The 22,108-nt window shown below is 30.2% G+C and overlaps 1 protein-coding gene across 8 annotated transcripts in view; it reads left to right on the plus strand.

Annotated features, from left to right (window-relative positions):
* The window catches only part of Dgk (diacyl glycerol kinase 1), a 464,938-nt gene that overhangs the window by 290,031 nt on the left and 152,799 nt on the right, over window positions 1-22,108 (plus strand). For 4 of the 8 annotated variants that reach the window (XM_087159924.1, XM_087159926.1, XM_087159925.1 and 1 more), the window contains exon 7: window positions 6,971-7,193. In XM_087159924.1, coding sequence (XP_087016050.1) covers window positions 6,971-7,193 — 223 coding nt within the window. The remainder of the gene's footprint in view (window positions 1-6,970; window positions 7,194-22,108) is intronic. The other 4 variants (XM_087159928.1, XM_087159930.1, XM_087159929.1 and 1 more) reach the window with 1 other exon arrangement.

Raw genomic sequence — 22,108 nt, forward strand, 5'->3', positions numbered from 1 at the left:
AAATTTATAAATTTATTTATAGTATCTATCCCTTTGCATTTAAATCTATTGAATCAAGCCTATTCTAAGAAACCATTTATTTGGAGAAAGATTATATTTAATCACGGAATATTTTTTTCCAAATTATTTCTCCGTGATGAAATATTATCTTGAAATGGCACCATTCAGATCATTAGATAAATTCCTAAAAATTATCCTTTGTTCTACCTCTCTACAAAATATCTTAAGTGTTTCTTCAGAAAATGTCATACTTTTAAGAGTTTCTTCGGAAATTTTGCATTTACTTTTACTTATAATGTGCTCAGATTCGTAAACATTTCCCAGTTATTTTAAAGGTTATAGTCATTTTCCTTTGAAACATCCGAAAATCTTTCATAGACAAAGTTATTTTAAAGACTTAATAGATCATCAATAAAATTAGAGGAAAAATCGGAATTTATCTGACCCACTTTTTAAGCCTAATTTTGCAGAAAATTTGGAGAATTCATTTTGAAGATTTTCTGTGGAAAATAAAGCTTATAGAGAATTTGAAGAAAAAGTAGATTAAAACAGTGAGTCAAATGTTTTCAGATTTTCTGAGAACATTTTCATAAAAATTTCTCTGAGTTGTTTAGTGATGGCAATTAAAACTATTAAAGCCTTTTCTAGTGTCCAAGGGATTTAATTTTAAAAAAAGTTACTTTAAGTGTTTGAGTTTCTTTTGTCAGTAAAAATCACTCTCACCTATCTAAATCTCTTGCTTATCTCTGTTTAGTATATCTGTAAAACTCAAATACACGGTTCATATCTTTCGAATCGTTGTTTAAAATGTTTCTCTTTCCATTCAATGTGTTCTATAGTTTCAACGTGACTCGAAATGCGGTAAAATAAAGTTTCGAATGAAAATACTTTCCAACACTCGTAGAACAACTCCCGAAGTACGGAAGTAATGACTGTAAAAAGTATCAGAGAAAAACCTTCGAAATTATAGCCCATCGATGGAGAAGTGAAGTCTCTGTGTATATCTGCGATTAGGTTCACTAAAACCACACGAAAAAGAAAAAAGTTCTTTAATAGTCGTTCGTATACTTATTCTGCTCCCTCTTAGAGCCATCACGTGTCGTTTCGTGATTCCATTAAGATGGCGGAAGAAACTAGTTTGAAAAGGACGTGTGAGGCGTATCGCTTGCTTTTTCTCTGAATCAGAAATGGAACGAAGAACGGTTTCCTTTACCGTTCCGATCAGCAAATGAATTTTCTTTTTTCTTTGCACTTTCGTGGGGCAGGGAACTCTATTATAAGCAGTATCGATCGAATTTCTGACCAGATTGAGAAGTTAGATTCGAAAAAAGAAATAATTATAATGGAATCTGTTATTTTGAGAAACTATTTTAATTAGGGGTAAATATAAATGGAGTAAAACAAATCCTTTTAAAAACCCGTTTTGGAAACTCTAAAATATTCTATAATATATTAAATTAACATTTTGCCGACAGATCGGAGAGATATCCCGGTTACGCAATTGTTAGGGTAGCTTTTAAAAAAATGTACCATGGTTAGCTTATACTCAGGTACGACTCATTTGGTCTGCAGTTTTAAGATAGAAATACTATGTTCTTTGTAAATATAATACAGGCGTTACCATGGTATCCACTAATCTGACTTTTTCTCCACGGCAGTACTTTATTATTATAACATTATAATAACATAAAGTTATGGGTTATATCTATCTATACATCACCGTCGTTGAACAACCGACCTAATTTTCAGTTTGTGACTGCCAATGTTCAGCTCTGTAGCCTTGTAATTTTGAACCCAATCCAAGGAAACGCCTGGAGTTCTCTTGTCATATAATATTCGTATATGTATAATTATGCGTATTGGAAGAAATTTGGGTCGGGAAAGATTTTTTGAGTGAAGTAACCCACATTTACATTACATGGAGAGGAAAACTACGAAAATCTCCCACGGTTAGTTTGACGGAAAGGGGACTCTAACCCATGATCCGTCTACCACTAAGAATATTTTACGTCAGCACTGTGATCGATTCAAACCGGGTACGGAATTCGTGTCGACAGCCATCGCTGGGATTCGAACCTGGCCTGGGTGACCTCAATGAGAGGCGAGTGCTCTCTCTCACCACCACTGCTCAGTTTTGGTTTGCAGATACTCCTTAACTGCCGTGTGAATAAAAAGAGTAACGTTGTTGACTTTCAGGGAGACGAAGGTAGAAAATGTGACCTTGAGATGCCAATGATAATTAAAAATTTATTACCCATGTTTAGCTTTACAAAAATGAAATAGTCTAATAGGTCTAAGCAAAAATTATATTGTACTATAGTTGTCAAAAGAGGTTGTAAATGTAACATCGAGAATCTGACTGTACACGTCAATGTATGTTGCCGTTTTGACAATATTAAAATTCAACATTAAATTACCACAAATAATACTTCTGTTCGTCCACTATCATTATAAAATGATCATCGTAAAAATTATGGACTTCCTAATTTTCAACCGAATTTTGTAATATATGTACTTAGTATTATTTGTACGTCTGAGGTTTAAAAAATACTACATTCCATAATGTAAGTTTAATGCTCAATTAAAACGACTATTGTTTTGCACATGTTCCTTCACGTTAAGTGTTTAAACAAAAAAATTAAAAATCATTTGAATTGGCGACAAATGTTGTAAAGAAACTAAGAAGAAATTGCTGAATCGTTGGCCAACATTCTGAGTTTAATCTGGATAATTCTATCACAATAAAAATTTTAGTATTTTCCAAAAATCGCAAAATTAGAGTTGAGCTTTGGAGAGAAAGCTGCAGTCTCATGGTTTTAAAAACAAAATTTGATTTTTTTTTAATGATTAACCCATTTGTTTCGCATTTGCAACATCGGTATATAATATTGGCAGTTTGCTTCATTGTTATCGATTATCGCCTTTTTGCATCACAAGCATCGTAACAGTTCACGTATCCTGGATGACAATGACCTTTATATACTTGATAATACTTTAATTCCTTCAAAATTATGAAAATTATAATAAAAGTTGGCATTTTTTGAGAGCTCAAAAATAAGCGCCGGTTTTCATGATTCGATAAGAAACATTTCATGAAAGCAGCTCCCAAACATGCCAACTTATTATGCGCTGTGTGGTGTAAAAAAAGAATTAAAGTTTATGGTGATGAAGTAGAATATCATTAATGAACAAAGAGAAAATCATTAGATAAAACTTAATCAAATTAGCCGTATTAATAGAATTAGATAAAATATTGGATACAATCATCCTAAACAACCTAGCAATTAACTGATTAAATTTACTACCACACGTGGTGGTTAACTTAACAATTTAGTGGTAGTACAAAGCTAAAAAGAGTCTCTGGAAAATAAATATATTAAATTTAGATATAAGTAAATTAAGCTGAAATAAAAAAGAATCATAATCCTAAGAAAACGACAAAAGATTTACTTACACAAATTTATTCCATCATAACAAATTGAGGTCACGAGTACACGAAAAATGAATATTTCTAATATTTTTACATTAATATAGAAATCAAAAATTAATTTAGATCATTGTATTCTGCTATAAACTTTACGGATCAAGATGGATCCTGAAAATTATCACAATTTCATTTCATTGAAACTCAAACGTTGCTCCACGTTCTTGGAGAGAACAACGGCAGGCCGAAGCCTCCGCTCCTCACCAACTCACATCATCGACTGAGGTATCAAATTACTTCAAAAGGGACTCTTCACTGTCGTTGCCACCATTCCAATACTTCCTTCCCAAAATCTCGATGTAGGTGTCTCTGCCCTCGAGTTGGAATTCGGCTCTATCTGCTCCTAGAATCCTGAACCATAGTCATGAGAATCTGAAGACTTGTCCAAAAACATTATTAGAATAAACCGTGGAGTGTGAAAAGTTCTTATCAATAAAGAGTGTGAAGAATTCAAAGTAGAACAAACCGTGGAGTGTGAAAAGTTCTTATCAATAAAGAGTGTGAAGAATTCAAAGTCTTATTAGTGCCTCAAAAATTATTGTTACAATGTGTAACACAACTTTTGTTTCCATCTTCATAATTGTGAAGTAAAGAACGTTTTTAAATCACCCAGTATATCTTTCCATTCCAGTTTTTTGGGATTATTCATTTAATAGTTCACTTTCAAATTAAAATTTTGCATCATTTTAATTATTAGTATGGAAGACGCTGCTTTAAACATGGCTATGTCTACCAAATATTCAGGAATAGCTTTTTTTTTTTAAATTGTGCTAGTTCAAATGAAACAAACACCAATTGAAAAACAGTATTAACAATGAATAATTATGGTCTTTATATTAGAACAAATAATACTTACACATTATACCCATATTCAATATATTCTATTCCTATGGAAGTCATATTTCCTATATTGAGATATTGAAGGATTAGTGTTGGAATGAATTTAAAAATATTAGCGTAAGTTTATTCATTTGAGTATTTGTATTACATAATCTAATACTATAATTCCATTAAATTTTAAAATGAAATGATGATTATTAAAGTCGTAAAAAAAATAATAAACGACACTTAGCTCCGAATGGACTTTTCAACTTTTAAAAATTATGCCGCAAAAAATTCCGTCGCTTAACTTATAGTCTTCAGCTGAAGGGACTTTATTCTTGTCCCACAAATCGATATGACACATTTATAATTTTGCGTACAAGTTAAACGCAATACATTGTTCAAAAGCCATTAGGCTCCGATAGATATTGGTTGACTTACAACAATAGAACAGTTAGGAAATACTGTAATGCAGCTAAAATAAGATTTTTTTTCTTCCTAACATCATGAAAGAAAACCTTCTATTGAAATCCATGTTTACTGAACGACGTTAAAGGGAAGAATCGCAATTTTTTTAAAAAGCTCAATTGATTATTCTAAACAAAATACAATTAAATCCTGTGTAATCTCTTTTTTTTCTTTTCTTCATTAACACAAAGGGGTGTTTTCACTAACTCCTCTCTTTGTAGAAAAGAAATTAGAATATCGAAAAAAAATTAACAGACCGAAAAGTTCTTTTGACTATGTCAGTGTCTCATACATGCATTCATCCACTTTTAAAATGCCTCACTTTAAAAGAGTAAAAGGCACATTTTTTTAGAGGCACACCATTATCTGGGAAAACCTTCATTAGAAAAGATTATCATAAACTCCTGCTAATTTAGTTTTCTTAACTAAGAGAATTTCGCGACAAATTCTTCTTTTTTTTTCTTCTTTTCTTTCTTCTTTTTACTCTTGTTGCGGTTTTAGTTTTAAGCACTCCTTTTATCTAATGGCTTTGAGTTCTTTCTTCTTTTTTTTAAAATGAAATCGGGGATTGCTGTTACTAAAAAAAAATAATTTAGTTTTGAGAATATACGAATGAAAATTGTTTCTAAAGAAATTAATTGTTAGTCCATTTTGAGTAACAATTAAATGATCTGGGATTGGTTTTGGGTATTTTCATAATTATTATTTTTTTTAATATTGTCTGATAGCGAAAATTGTTTTCAATGAAATAAAAGAAATTAACGCTAAAAAGGTATTTTTTGTTTGGAATTTATACATTAAGAAAATAATTAAATCTATAAATGATTTTATTGTAGACGTAATAATATATTCTTTCTATCACAAACAATGATATACTTATTCCATTGATTTTAGAAGTTATTGAATAATAACTAACATAGTTTCGTTTATATTATTGACTGACTATGATATTATATCGGTTTATTATTGAATCTTGTAATAACAAACATAGATTTATTTATATTATTGAATAGCTATGTTATTATATATATGTAATAACAAACACAGATTCATTTTTATTATTGACTGGCTATGTTATTATATATGTTTATTATTATGCATTGTAATAACAAACATAGACTCGTTTATATTATTGACTAGCTGTGTTATTATATCTGTTTGTTATTGTATCCTGTAAATGACAAGTATAGATTAATTTATAATATTGACTAGCTGTGTTATTGTATCTATAACTTATTATGTTTGTCTGTTATTTTGTCTATTTATTATTACGTTTATCTGTTATTATATCTTGTAATAACAAGCAAGATTTATTTATATTATTGACTAGCTGAATACTCGTTCTTCGAACGGGGAGAAAAAAAAGTGCGTTATTTATAAATCTGTATTATTAATACTACAAAATTACGCTCAAAACTGATGAACATTTACCGACATAATTCATTTCGATAAAACAGTTCCACTCAATTTTTTTATTTGTTGCCCTCCATGTGATTATTTTAACCAAAATATGTTCGTTCCTTCCCTCCAAAATTAAAATTAATTATATCCAATTTCATTTAAAATAGTACTATAGCTTGAGATCAACTTCTGAAAATCAAAAATTATCATAATCAACAATTTTCTCCGGTATTCATCCCTTTCATTGGGTCGTAAAAACTTTTTTTCACAATACCTATGGAAATTATCTTGGTACCAATACAAGCATATTTTAAAACTTATTAAAAATACTTCCCCCATTAATTTAACTTTTAAATGCAAAACTTATTCCGTGTTTTAATCTGTACCTATTACCATAATTAATTATGCATCATTGGTGTACTGTTATTGGAACTAGAAGAACTTGTTTAAGTAACAGCTTTAGCAATTTCATTTACCGATTGACATATAGACCAGTGCTTAGAAAACTGTGCTCCAAAGTCTCTATCAAACATTCTTAATCGAAGTACTAGCTCTCAAACAACAAAAATATCACGTGTGGCTCGTGAGCCACCATTTACCGAACACTGATCTGGGTATAAGAACGGTACCACTTGTCTGTCCCACTTTAAGGTAAAGCTTCTTTTTGATCAAACGGAAAGCTTAGCTGGAAAAAAAATAATCAAAACTATTTTTACCCTATCAATTTTTTCTCAATACTTTTGCAAAAATTAACATATTGATTTATTTTAAATATTTTTAATTTTGAATTTGCAGATGGCGGCGGTGACGTCGACTGCTGCGTGCGCCCCCATCACGTCCCACACAACGGCGGGAGGAGGTGGGGGCTCCCTCCCTGAGCTTGCCAAAGACCACACCCCCGTAAAAGAAGAGAAGCACCTGAGCAGTTTGGCTGAAAAATTCCAATCTTTTACGGAGAAGCTCCATTCTTTGGGACATCACAGATGTGACAGTGAGTCTAATCCCCGAGGTAGAGCAGGTAGTGAAGGTTTCTAACAATTTCTATTTTATGAGTGTTTTCCAATGTCCCCCTTATTGTTAAGGGAAACACTGTATTCACATTTCTATACCCTACGTTCCGATTTCTATAAGAATTACAACTATGCATTCACACTTCTATTAGAACTATTTTATCCTACATTCTCCATTTTTTATTTTAGAAAAAAACTACTTCTATGCATCCTGCATTGAAATATCTGCATTCTCATATCTATAAAAACCAAAAAAAAAAAAAAAAAAAAAAAAAAAAAAAAAAAAAACTATGCATTCACATTTCTACACGAACCACTATACACCTACATTCCCATTTCTATAAGAATTACTACGATAGAAATAGTCTTTTCCACATATTTCATATTTCTATAAGAACTACTAGTATGCATTTGCATTTCTTTTAAGTCACCTAATTATTAAAGTATGAGGGAAATACTGCATTCACATTTGTATAAGAACTACTAAACCCTCCATTCTCCATTTTGTTTTAAAAAACTACTACCATGCATTCACATTTTTACACGAACAACTTCATTCCCTGCATTTACATTTCGATAAGAACTTTTATTATGGAAATGCAGAAATTTTTACAAATTTCACATTTCTGTAAGAACTACTATAGTATGTATTTACATTTCTTTTAAGTATTGAAATATCCTACATTCTCATATCTATAAAAACAAAAACTATGACCTCACATTTCTTAACCTTTAAAGCTGAATTTTTATTAAACATATTTTTCACACTTTTTTCATTATTTTCAATTAATTAAGGTCAGATTAAGAGAAAAATATTATATTTTGCATTTTAATGACTTTCTGTTATGAAATACAGCATGAAACAAACACCTAATCTATTTTTTTTGCTTTTAAGGCAAAATCTTCCAAACACGGCTCACTTCCAAACAATAATTTTTCAAATTTGCGCTTATTTGCAGTTATTTAGATGTAAGAAAACATTTATTTATCATCGAAATTTCTTTAATTTACAATATCAGTTATTGATAAATTTTTGTATAGGATCGGGAAAAAAATTCAATCTACCCTTTTTGGATTTTTTATTTTGTACAAATATAATTCCGATAATCTAACAGATTTTTTTAGTAACTATTAGACTGTGTTTTTTATTAAGAAACACCAAAATATATTTTTGCATGTAATTAGAGCGTTACAAAAAATATGTAAAAAGGACACCAGTGCCCCATATGCTTCAAAGTGTTAACGAGCTACTACTCTCTAGTTTTCATAGAACTACCATTTCTATAAGAACCACTGCTATGTATTCATATTTCTGAAAGAGCTAATATACCTAACACTCCCATTTCTATAAAAACTACCATTATGCAGTCACATTTTTATAAGAACTATAATACTATACCAGTGGCGTACGCAAGGGAGGGGTTTAGGGGTTTAAACACCCCCCTTGAGCTCAGACAAAATGGCAAAAATAAAATTTTAGTAGAAATTATGCGAGCTATTATTTTTTAAGACTATATATTTTTATTAACCTTATGCCCTTCTTTTTTTCTCACGGTATTTCTCAGAATACTGAAAAAACATTTACTATAATAGGATTGTACTTTTGATACCAAATTGACGTGATACTGTTATGAACTGGTTCCTTTCTGTCCTGCCAGTATAGTTTTCGAGACTGGCTGTCATTCGCGAGGTCTTTACGTGATGATTCTGGAATCCTAGACATTCTGTCGTCTTTGAGACAATTCGAGAATTTTGGAGACGCGGTGAAAAATTATATAAAAGGGGGAACGGAGTACAGTGGAGTTAGTTAGTCAGACTAAGAGTTATCTCTGCCGCTTGTCTTTTGGAGCTTGTCGCTAAATCTGTTTTGTTTTGTCTTAACAAAATGTTCATTCAGTCGTCGAAACCGTCGTCGCCAGTATTTCGACTAATGAAGAAATCAGTAACAATACCAGAGATACTGTGCTCGTTGAAGTTATTCATTCCAGCTCGAAACTTTGAGATCGTAGCATAGCGGATATTTCTGAGCCAATATATACGTATATTTGCTGTTCTTGGATCTTTAGGATTTAACAATTTTTAACGCAAGAATTTAGCAATTTTTAATTATTTTGAGACAAAATCACGATCTGAAATTAGTGAGGTGACAGCATCTAGTACCAATGTAAGTTTTTCTGTTGTACAGAAATGTGATACTTCCGTTGAAGAAAACGTTTCTAGCATAACAAAATCTGATGAATGTGAAAGTGGCCCTCAAAGTGTTACTTTCCACCCATATGATATTAAACTTTTTTTTGAAAATATTACATTTTGTTCTTAAACTTAAAAAATCAAATCAAAATTTAACTAAACAATGTTGTCTAAATAAAAAGTCAAAATTGTCTAGCTGTCTAAATTAGGGAAATAATAGTGCTTTATAACAGATTCGAATGTCTTTTAGTAGTTTCAGAAAATTATGAACACCCCCTTGAAAAAATTCTGCGTACGCCACTGTACTATACATTCATATTTCTATAAAAACTTCCACTGTGCATTCCCATTTATTTTAAGAACTACTATACCCTTCTATAAGTACTAATACTATGCAATCACATTTCTATAAGAACTATTACTATCCATTCCCGTTTCTTTAAGAACTACTGTACTCTTCATTTCCATTTCTATAAGAGCTAATACAATGCATTCACATTTCTGTATGAACTATTACTATCCATTCCCATTTCTTTAAGAACTACTATACTCTTCATTCCCATTTCTAAAAGAACTAATACTATACATTCACCATATCAGGGTGAAGTTCAATGGAACTCTCTCAAATTCGGTTCATCTCAGCCAGGGTGTCCCCCAGAGAACTGTCCTCAGTCCAACTCTTTTTACTCTGTACATGACCGGAATTGAGAAAACTGTTTCTCTTGGGTCTCGCATCGGAATGTGTGCTGATGATATTGCTCTTTGGGTCAGCGGGGATGACGTTGTCGAGCTTGAGTCGAGACTCAACATCTCATTAGAAGCTCTATCCAAGTACGCAGATGAACTCAAATTGAGTTTCAACCAAATCGGTAACCACCTTCTTCACTACCAATAGGCGACTTAATAAATATGAACCATCCTTGTTTCTCAAACACCAGAAGCTCTCCTACGCGAAACACCCAAAATACCTGGGATACATTCTCGATCCCGAATTTACAAGTAACAAACATATTGATTATATTGTCTCGAAGGCCAGGAAGCGCCAAAATATTATTAAGTGTATTGCTGGTAGGGATTGGGGAGCAGATGCAACTACTCTTAGGACTTCCTATCAGGCTCTTATTAGGCCAATTCTAGAATATGGCTATCCTGTCTACTGCTGTGCTTCTCAATCTAACTTAAGCAAATTGGAAAAGGTTCAACTGAGCGCCGCTCGCATCATCACTGGATTGAAACGTAGCTGTCCTTCAGAGATCGTCCTTTACGAAGCAGATCTGCATCCTCTTAACTTTAAAAGGCAAGCTAATTTAGTGAAATATTTCAATACACTTTCCAGTTTAGACCAAGGCAATTTAACTGCTTTATCTACATAAATTATTGGACCTGCAATCAAAGGCTAAAGAAAAACAGTCCTTTTAGTCATGATAATTACAACTGTTAATCGCTGAAAACATTGAACCTCTTTATCTTCATTGCAATCTCAGTACTTGCTTGGATCTTTCCAATGTTAGTTTCCATGAAACCCTCCCTACCACACTTGATAAGAAAGACTGTGTGCCTGACTTCCTCAGACAATTGTCCCTGGAAATCATCAATAAAATCCCTCCAAACGACATCAAAATATACACTGATGGCAGTAAAATGGATAGACAGGCAGTGGAGCGTTTATTGAAACACCTCGAGAGAACTACACCTACACTCTTCATCAACACAACCCTGATTTTTGTTCCGTCTTTCGAAGCGAACTAATTGCAATCGACAGGAGACTAGAGAAAATCTTGAGTGAAGGGCACTTTGGAAATGCTTGGATACTATTCGACAGCCGTAGTTCAATTCAGCACCTCAAAAATTGGGCCTTTCGATCTCGCAAAAAGTAAAGCTCGATTCCCAGCAGCATGATGTCCACTTTTAATGGATCCCGTCCCACGTCGATATCCACGGAAGCGAGTTGGCAGACACTCTTGCAAAGAAGGTACTAGATCATCCAGTCCCCTCCACCTCAGAGCTTACATACCTTGAACTTTTAGCAAGGAAAAAGGCCCAGAACAAACAAATGTGGCTGCTTCCTCCTATTCACTACTAGTATAAAGCAAAAGACCAGGACTCTCTGTATCTCTTCCTGGTGACAGGCAGACCAACACTTGCTTATCTCGACTGGCCAGTGGACACCTGAAAAGTCTCACATTTTCTGCCAATCAAAAGATCTTTCCTCCTTGCCCTAAATGCCAACAAAACCAGGCATCAACTGAGCATATCTTGAACTGTTTATGGCTGAACTGGAACGTCATTCATTTCTCTCTCCTTTTAGTTTCGGACTTCCTAAATGTCGACGGATTTATTGATCTGGTCTGACGGAGTCAGACCAGATGGGAATTAGTAACAACAGTAATAACAACTATGCATTCACATTTCTATAAGAACTATTACTATCCATTCCCATTTCTTTAAGAGCTACTATACTCTTCATTCCCATTTCTATAAGAACTAATACTATGCATTCACATTTCTATATGAACTATTACTATCCATTCCCATTTCTTTAAGAACTACTATACTCTTCATTTCCATTTCTATAAGAACTAATACTATCAATTCCCATTTTTTTAAGAACTATTACTATCCATTCCCATTTCTTTAAGAACTACTCTACTCTTCATTCCCATTTCTGTAAGAACTAATACTATGCATTCACATTTCTATATGAACTATTACTATCCATTCTCATTTCTTTAGGAACTACTCTACTCTTCATTTCCATTTCTATAAGAACTAATACTATGCATTCACATTTCTATAAGAACTATTACTATCCATTCCCATTTCTTTAAAAGCTACTCTACTCTTCATTCCCATTTCTATAAGAACTAATACTATGCATTCACATTTCTATATGAACTGTTACTATCCATTCCCATTTCTTTAAGAACTACTCTACTCTTCATTTCCATTTCTATAAGAACTAATACTATCCATTACCATTTCTTTAAGAACTAATACTATGCATTCACATTTCTATAAGAACTATTTTAAGAATTACAGAAGAAACTGAAAATCGTGTGAAGAAAATGTGCTATACACTTTTACAGCCACTTTTAACTTAATTTTGATGGAAAATGTAAATACAGAGTTTCCCTATGCATCCCTAAACTTCCCTTTAAACTTTATGTATTAACAACATAAAGAAAAGTCATTTAAGACCGGGTAGCTAAGATTCGAAAAGCTGTCGGAGCTAAAATGCTCGAAATAGAAATTGTCAGAAACAAATAAAGTTGTTTAGTTGTGTAGAAAATATCATTCCTTAAAAGTCATAGAGGTACTACATTTTTTATTAATGATTTCTTTTCAGGAGAAAGTCACTCTGTCTACCCCACTAGTAGTAGAACAGAGCGGTTGAGACTAGTGGTTCGGGTAAGACCGGGTGCATATGGGGGACTCTATGAAAAATTTAGAAATACAAGAACTTCGGTGAAAAAGTGGCAGACATTTCTATTTTATGCGATAACTTAAGAATATTATGCATGTAATTTGTATGTGAGGTAGTTATTTTCCTCCCGCGTAGCAATGGAACTTTTATGGCATCAGCAGCATCAAGGAGGGTGGAATAGTACCCGGACTCTGTGTAAAACTGGGTGAGATAGTACTCGGTGCAGGAATGGGTAGTACCCAGTGTTACATCGAGAGTAGAGCTTATTGAAGCGAAACAGAACAGTGCTACTCTTAGACTGAATCCTTATGTTTGCTATGGTATGAATTTTTAGTAAACGTATAATAAGAAGGACTAAAAATAATTTTTATAACTGTAATAACCCATAAATAAGGCTAGTTTTAAAAAAAAAGAACATTTGAGAGTCGACATAGTGATACAAACTTATCAACAATTGCACCGTGAATGAATCAACAACAAAGCGCCAATATATTAGATTCTTCTTCTGATCTAGAAAAGTGTAATTCAGAGTTTTCCCTCTAGATCACAGAATTAATTTCGACATAATAGAGGTACCCGGTCTCAACCCTCTACCCACTCTCCTCTATGTGTTTAGATTTATGAATTTATATACTAATAATTGTTGGTATTGTGTGTATAACGAACTAAGTGTTAACTATTTCTATATTTTGTGAAATAATTCGTTTTATAAACTATGATAGATATGATAGATGTACCAGCCAGTTAGTTTAAGTCATTTATGTTAATACAAGTTTTAAAAAAAAATTAAATCTTCTGTTAGTTTTCTTGTTGTTAAGAAGTTGCTGTTAGTTGAACTTTTTTCAAACGTACGAAAGGAAAGTTAAAAGATGAAGAAGAAATAATTTGCGCATTTTTAACGTAATTGAATGCCACCTCTCGGGGTTTTTTTTATATAAAAAAGAAACGAAATTTAATATAATGAATAGGATTTTGATGTGGTGTGTGAAAGCTATATTTTAGCGAACCAAGCCAACTATACTAATGCCGCTGTCATTCTCTCCTGTGAACTAATCTACTAGTGAGTTGTGGAACTGACTATCACAACATCTTTAGATATATGAACTCCAGTTAAATCTATTATATAAAAATAGTTTGAAGCAAACGAATACTAGAAACTTGACATTTTCAAGCAAAATTTTGTTTATTGATGCCGCTAATCAAACATCAAATCGATAGTGTGGTTCCAGCTTAAGACTACCGTAGACTTGGGCGTTTATCAAGGAATACGCGACAGTAATAAAACTTGATTCCAGACATGATTATCTTTTATAACTCATTTTACTCACACTACATCACTATTATTTAATATATTACTTACATTATTACACTATTACTTACTGTGCCCGGTAAACTACTACACTAGTAATTGCTATATCACTTACATTACTACTGACCATATTGCTTACCTATTTATTTTTTTCTTACTCTACTGTTTGCTATATTATTTACTCTGCTTTTTCTTCATTTACTAATAGCATTTTATGTAATACGCCATTAAAACTCTACATGAATAGATATATTAAAGCCAGCAGTACTTTTTAAATAATATTCAGTTAATTTGGAACTTAACAAGCATGTTTCTTACAACTTTTTTATTACATGAAATCATTTAATGAACTATCGAGTTTTCTTATTATTTAAACCAGCTGAAATAGCGAACGAATTGTTTTTCTGCGTTAATTATTAGATAAGTTTTTTTTTTTTGAAAAAAATCCACACAAAAAATAAATAGTATTTTTTCGTGTGACACGAATTTTTAAAAAGTCATTTTTAAAAGAACATATTATTTGAAAAATCAGTACTTTTCCTGGTTATAGATTCTTTAACGTATGATAAAATATAAGAAATACCTTAAAAAATTCTTCTTTGTAAAATTCGTTTCAAAGATTTAAACTTCAAGAAGAAAATTAACTAGAATTTAAACGAAAAGTTTCATTGCACGTTTCAAAAAAAAAAAAAAAAAAAAAAAAAAAAAAAAAAACGATATACATGAAATTTTTTTACGATTCAAAATTTCATAATACTCAGAGCTACATTTATTGCAAACACTGAAAGTGCGATCGTGGCACTCTCTCTCAATTACTCTCACAGCTGAATTACGGTCAGTGACCGATGAAAAGTAATTCAGTCTCTGACCGTAAAAATAACTGAATGCCCGTAAAGCAAATAGTCTTCCCTTAAATTTTGGTCGATTACCGTAAATGATCTTTCTGCCCGTATGAATAATCTTTAATTCGGGTTTTGACGTTGTTTTAAACTCGGTTGATTTGTTTATCGAATCAAGGCGAATTGTGAAACGAATTGATCTAGTGTAGTGCAGCCATTTGTCGAGGATTGAAAGAGTTACGTATTCATTGACGTAGAAAGTGTTTGAGAGACATGGCACCGATGCGTTTTTTGCCCGTAGTCTGATGTTATAACCAGCATGAACATAGGCGTGTCTATGGAAAGATGAGCCTATGGCAAGTCTCGTCCTGGCGCCCTTCTTAAAATATTTATATTCTCTTTCTTTTGTTATACAATACGAAATAAAAATATTGTTTGAAGTATATAACCCTTTTGGCAATATTGCAAAAAGATTGCGTTGTATTTGAATAAAGATAGATTAATAAATAAATAAAGATTAACTATTTCAATAAAATTATCTCTTTTTAATTGTAATGCATTCAAGTGTATTCATAATCATCATTGATTAGAAACAAAAAGTCTGTTTTATCATATTTATAGAAGATTCTATAGCGTTTTTTCAGTTGTCAATAAAAATTCTGACAATTTAAGCACAATTATATTTTAAAGTTTTACAAATATAATTTTGGTAACAAAAGTACGCACACACAACAAATGTAGCTCTAGTTTAAAGAAGAACTATAACATAACCGAATGATTACACAATATTTTTAAAATCAAAACTGAAGGAAAATTATTTTTTTTTAATTACTCATGCTTTGCGAACATCAAAACAATAAAATCATAGCGATATAATAAATTCATTAAGGATCACAGTATAAATAATCACGATTCGTTATGGCAATTACAAATAAAATTGCTGCAATAAATTAAACATTTTTGTTAGTTTATCTGTTCAATAAAAAACCAAAGCTCTTAATACAATTAAATTTTACAAAGTTTATATAATAACAGATAATAAGAAAATATATATATATATATTTATATTTTCGTACAAAATTCTGTACTAAATAGAGACAAAAATACATTCTTTAATGAGAAATAATTTAGAAGAAGTTGATGTTTTATTTTAAGAATATCTGGGAATAATTAATTTGATAACAGTGAAAGAAAGGCAAAGAGTAAAGAAATAGATCAGAATACATTCTGTTCTATTTAATAAAATCAAATTATGAAGGATCCTCTTCGCATTATGATGGAATAAATTAGAGATAAAGCACACAAAAAATAAACAGATTTGAATTATAAATTTTCAGACGTTCAGTGCGCAAAAAAAAAAAAAAAAATGACCACCCTGATAACTTTTGATCTAATGATCGGATCTTCACCTTCTAGGACTCATTCTTAATGGTTCAAAGGGGTGACTTCAAATATGCTAATTAAAAGCGCAGGGGTGATATTTTAAGTTTCCAAATCGGACACGGAAACGCACTTTCTTTGAATAAACCTGCTATTTTTTCGTCGGATTCGGATTTCTGAACTCCAAAATATAGGGAGTTGCCGGAATCAGAGAAATGACTAGAGAGCTTTTCAAGTGGATTGAAAAAATTTAACGCACAATTATAAAGGCCGTATGTTATTTTATAAATTGTCTAAAAATAACTTTTTCGTAAATATTTAATATTTTATTTAATAATGGTTAGAAAAAAAATTTGAATTGTAAGGCATACATACAAAATTAGTAATTGATCGAGTAGTTCCTGAGAATTGAAATTTTAATTATACGACTTTTTTAAATTTCGATTTTTCAGGAATCCGAACTCCGTATTCAAACTATAGGAATTTAGATCAACCTGCATAAGAAGTTTCTTTTTAAAAAAAAATACTTTTTGAAACTATTTAAATTTAATTAGTTTTAATAGTTGTTTTTAAAGAAAAGGATAAATATAAATCATTGGAATATTTGGAGAATTTTGTATACGTTATACGAATGCGTATGCTTCGTAATTAAATAAGGTCAAATATGATGCCTATTGTTTTTTTTATTCTTAAAATAAAGTTAATTATTTAGTGAAAAAAATTACTGTTAATGTCACTTTAATGATACTACTTTTCTTTGAAAAACTAAACTGTTGCAATGGTTCGTTATAAACTACATATTATATCCTTAATATTCTTGTGTTACCATTTTACTTTGATTATAAGAAACAAATATAATCTATAAGTAAAGGAAACTTTATGAACCCTTTAAAAACATTATAACACTTTTTTTAAAGTAATATGATATGTAGTGTTGTAAGTGTAATGTAAGTGATATATATAGTAAAAGACTTATTAAGTTTAAAAAATAGTAACAATTTAATCTAATTTTTTTTTAAAAAATGGAAGAAAATGCAATCTGAAATAAACGGAAAGATATAGGAGAAATATTGCGAAATTTTGTGTCCGAATTGCTGCGGAAATGTGTTCTATTCTTCGAAGAAAGTCTTATAAATATTAAATAAATGCAATTTAAAAATAAAAAACAAACATGTCTTTATAAATTAAAAAAGATCGTTGTTTTCCAAATTGTAAGTATAGGATTATTGAAACTTATACTGAAAGCATTAAAATATAATAAAAATTATGAGGGAATAATACTTCTGTGACTTAGAGTACAGAAAAACAATGTCAACAACAGATGATATGTTCTTTAATCCAACCATTCAAAGAAAACGAAATCGAACTTTTACAAGTAGTTTTACCCAAAATCTATCTATAAATAACTAGAAAGAATTCTCGGTAGTCTGCTTAGTAAATTCTCGGAAATTGGCTTAATAAAATATTTCGGAGAAATCTTAGCAGTTGGCATCTCTGCATACAGGCATCATTTCTAGAAAATATAATGCCAACTAATAATTTAAGTACAATGCAATTATTTATATATTTTTGAAATGATTACTTACAATCAACTAAGAAAATCCTTGTAGTACGCGCTGTTCACTTAAATAGTTGAATCAACTGTAAATGTAAAAGCCCAGAAGCTGTAACGATCCGATTAAAATAGATTATAAAAATTCAAAATAAACTTTAAATATTTGATTTTCTTGAATTAAATTTTGAAATAACGATTAAAACGAAACGTGAGCACCTAACAACTTACACTTACGTATATCTTTATTTTTCAAAATAATGGTATTCATTGTTAAATGGTTTCATTGGTTCAAATTAGTTGTCGAGCGAGGCAGAGGCACCTCCTATTTTTAGTAAATTTACACTTTTATGGAGGCTATTCTCACCATGGGTGGCAAAAATCTCCTTTTGTGGAATGTTTGATCCAATTTTGTTATTTAAATTTCTGCTAAAAATTTTGTTGTTCAATAAATCTGTATTTTTGCAATTTCCAATTTAAATATATTTTTATTAATCGCTTTTTACCTTTGCCTTAACGACAATTGTTTGCACGCATAAGAATGAAGTATAAATTAAGGAAATTATTGTACTTAAAAATTATTCTTTTACTTGAAGTTATAGTACTTATTCGACTTCTAAACTCAAAGTATTCTATGATCAAAACTGAATTCTACATTTTGTTTATTTGAAATAAATTAGTCTTATTAGTAGTAGTTGGATCTCAAAAAACTTCATTTTGCCGAGGCTACTATGTAAATCGTTTTAACTCGCCCTATTCGGGGATGTACAATTAATGTTCCTTTTTCATGCTGGTTACATTTTTCGACAATCCCGAATATCTCAGATTCAATCCCAACTGCCATCTAAGATCATCTTTCTCGCATTCCCTCCACGTTGGTAGGCTACGGGCAACGAACATGTAATTTCCACGCTCCTCCACAGATGACAGCACTACACTTCTCAGACTTGTTCCCCAGCTGAACAGCAAATCATCTCATTCTCAAACAACGTTAAGGCTGAAATGTAGGTAACTATCACAAGCATAAAGTTAATTTACGGCCAGCTGCTGTATTGTACGGGAAAATTATAAGATAAAACATGTATTTCTAAGGTCATGATAGCTTTACGGGTGAAATATTATTTTTACAGTCACCAAAACTCTTTTTGCCGATAACTAACTCTAATCTAACAAAGAAATATTTAGAGTGTGTAAAATATCTTATTTTACTACGTAATGGCCATTAAAGTGACCATAAACTAGTTTTTAAAAGCGCTATATATTTTTTACTTACGTTATATGCGTTTTATAGCGTTTTTTTTAAGAGGACACTTTTTAATTAGATAAGCTGTTATATACATAATCTCAACAGGTTTTCATGAAAATGGAATAAAAAGTATTGCAATTAATTGATATTAAAATTTTCATTGGAGACTCCTGTACTGAAATACTCCCTAACTTCTTAAAAATAATTAATATTTATATTTTTTATTATTATTATTTTGTTTTCATTATATTTTTAGCAATAAAGAAAATTCGTTTTTTTAAATTGTATCAATTATGATTTTTTTAAAATTTTTTTTTAATTTTTTAACAAAATTTCTCACATGAATTATAAAAACTGAATAGTTATTAATGCAGTAAATATGATAACAATATAGTAGCATTTACTTAATATTTTCAAAGCAAAAACACTTTGCAGAGTTATAATTTAATGAAGACAATATTTCTTAATTAAAAAAAATGAAGCCTATTATCCTTTTTATATAAAAATGCTTCTATCCACCTAATACCAAAGCAACTTTTCCGTGTAAATACTCTAGTTTATAAATTTTTATCTTTTCTGAAATACTGTAGTTTATTTCTTTTTAAAGGATGCTCACCACGTATAAAATAAAGGACTTACTATAATACTTCAACTTAAATTTTAGAATTCAGCGCAGGGTCCAGTGTTATATTTCGCCCAAAATATATATTCCGTTATTCTGTTTTTCAATTCATTTTTTCTTTCGTTCTTTTTTAGTTTTCTCATTTATTATTTTTCTTTTTTTTCCTGTAATGCGTTAGTTTAAAGACCAAAGCACATTTTTCCAGACAAAATGGAAAGTCGTGTTATTTTCACTGTATAAAAAGATTTGAAATTTTGATCTTGAGAAGTAACTGCAATCTATTAAATGCATTATGTTCAATTTTTCATTTTGTGAAATTTATGATACATAAGTACACTCATTAATTTTTAGAATTTAAAACAATATATATATATATTTTTTTAAGCAATTGCAACATTTCTTAGCAAGTCAAGGGGTTATACTTTTAAAAATAAAAGAAAATTAACTACCGTATATATTAAACTTATCTTTACATTGCAAATAACATGCAAGCAACGAACTCATAACATATAAGATTTTTTACTACTGGCAAAGAACAGTTTAATATTCTATCTATGGTCTAACTGTCCATTGTTAAAATTGAAAACTGTAACATAAATTGTGTAGCATAGTTAATATTGTTTTGAAATAAAAGTATAAAACGGTAAAATACATATTATTTTCACTCAACGTTACTTTTTTTTAAAAAAAATGCTAATGTCATTGAAACTTCAAATTTTATATATATATATATATATATATATATATATATATATATATATATATATATATATATATATATATATATATATACTCGTATTAACCTTTTTGGTAATCTGGGTATTAACCCACAACAGTCCAAGGTTTCCCGTTCACTTATCACGAAGTACAATTTTAATAATATAATTATTTATAATAAAATTTATTTATTACCAAAATGAATGTCATAAAATCATAATATAATTTTTGCTACCATTTACGTGGCATTGGACCCAGTATGTCATAGTGCTATACCGCTTATAGAGCGGTATTGGCCCGTAAATGGTTAAGATTTGTATGTTTGGCAGAACAGAAATTATATATTTGTTTGGCTTGTATATTTGTCTAACAGAAATGTTATCACATATTTACAACACTTGTTGTTCTTTATGAACATTAAAGTGCTGTTGTCAAATACTGACCAGTGTTACAAATTAACTGGTTTGAACGCAGCTATAAAACAAAACAAGCTATAATTATAGTTGTTTATATCCCACAAAGAATACATGATATTTATTCAGAAATATATAAACAATGTATAACTTGCGATTATTAATAATAGCAAATATTAGTAGGAACAGATATTTATTCTTGGAAAGAACACCTCTTATCAAGTAATTAAGATAAAAATTCCCAATTAATTTGAATGTAGATATCTTGTTTAATGAAACTCCTGTGTAATCGAATCGATGTCTGTTTCAAAACGAAACTAACTGAATCTTGAGTGGAATTAATTAACTAATTAATCACGTGATTTAGGTCAGAGAAGTTAAACCCGTTCATCGATCTCAGGGCTATTAATTATCACCTTCTGGGCACATATATCAAGTCACTTTCATTTATTTTATAAATAGTTGTTACTTGGCATTAATTAGTAAAATCGTCATTGTTTTTTTTCCTTCTCTGTTCTCGAACGTAACAAATTACTTTATCTGGTAAGGAAAAAGAACAAAAATAAAACTGTAAAACATAATAAATAATAAATTAGTTTCATTTTTCTTTAGCAAGTTAAATTAGAAGGTTCATTCTTAAATTTTGCTAAAATTGTTTTGCAAAAAAATCAATAAACTGAGAAGAAAGTTAAAATTAATGTTATTAAAAAAAGATAGCTTTCGTTTTTGCTTTAAACGCTTTGATTTTGTGTCTGACTGAAATGCATTCTTTTATTTGCTATTTCATGAAATTTTTTTCAACAACTCGTCATTTAAGCATATAATTATTTAATTTCAAATTTTACAAATATTATCAAATTTTATAAAGACAGTGCGTGGTTTAACTATGCATTATTAAAACCATTACTTATACTGTAAACATTCTGAATCAAATTACGGTAAAAAGTACTGGCACCCTGGGTGAAGTATTCGTGAAATCCATCTATTATTGCTGTGAAATTTTACACTTTAATTTTTACAATAAGGCCCATTTAATATATATATATATATATATATATATATATATATATATATATATATATATATATATATATATATATATATATATATATATATATATATATATATATATATATATATATATATATATATATATATATATATATATATATATATATATACAGACGTGCCAACTCTCCCGCATTTTGCGGGAGTCTCCCGAATTTTGAGT

The sequence above is a fragment of the Parasteatoda tepidariorum genome, chromosome 3 (genome assembly GCF_982258835.1).
Source record: "Parasteatoda tepidariorum strain Cologne lab strain chromosome 3, Ptep-v5.0, whole genome shotgun sequence".
NCBI classification, from domain to species: domain Eukaryota; kingdom Metazoa; phylum Arthropoda; class Arachnida; order Araneae; family Theridiidae; genus Parasteatoda; species Parasteatoda tepidariorum.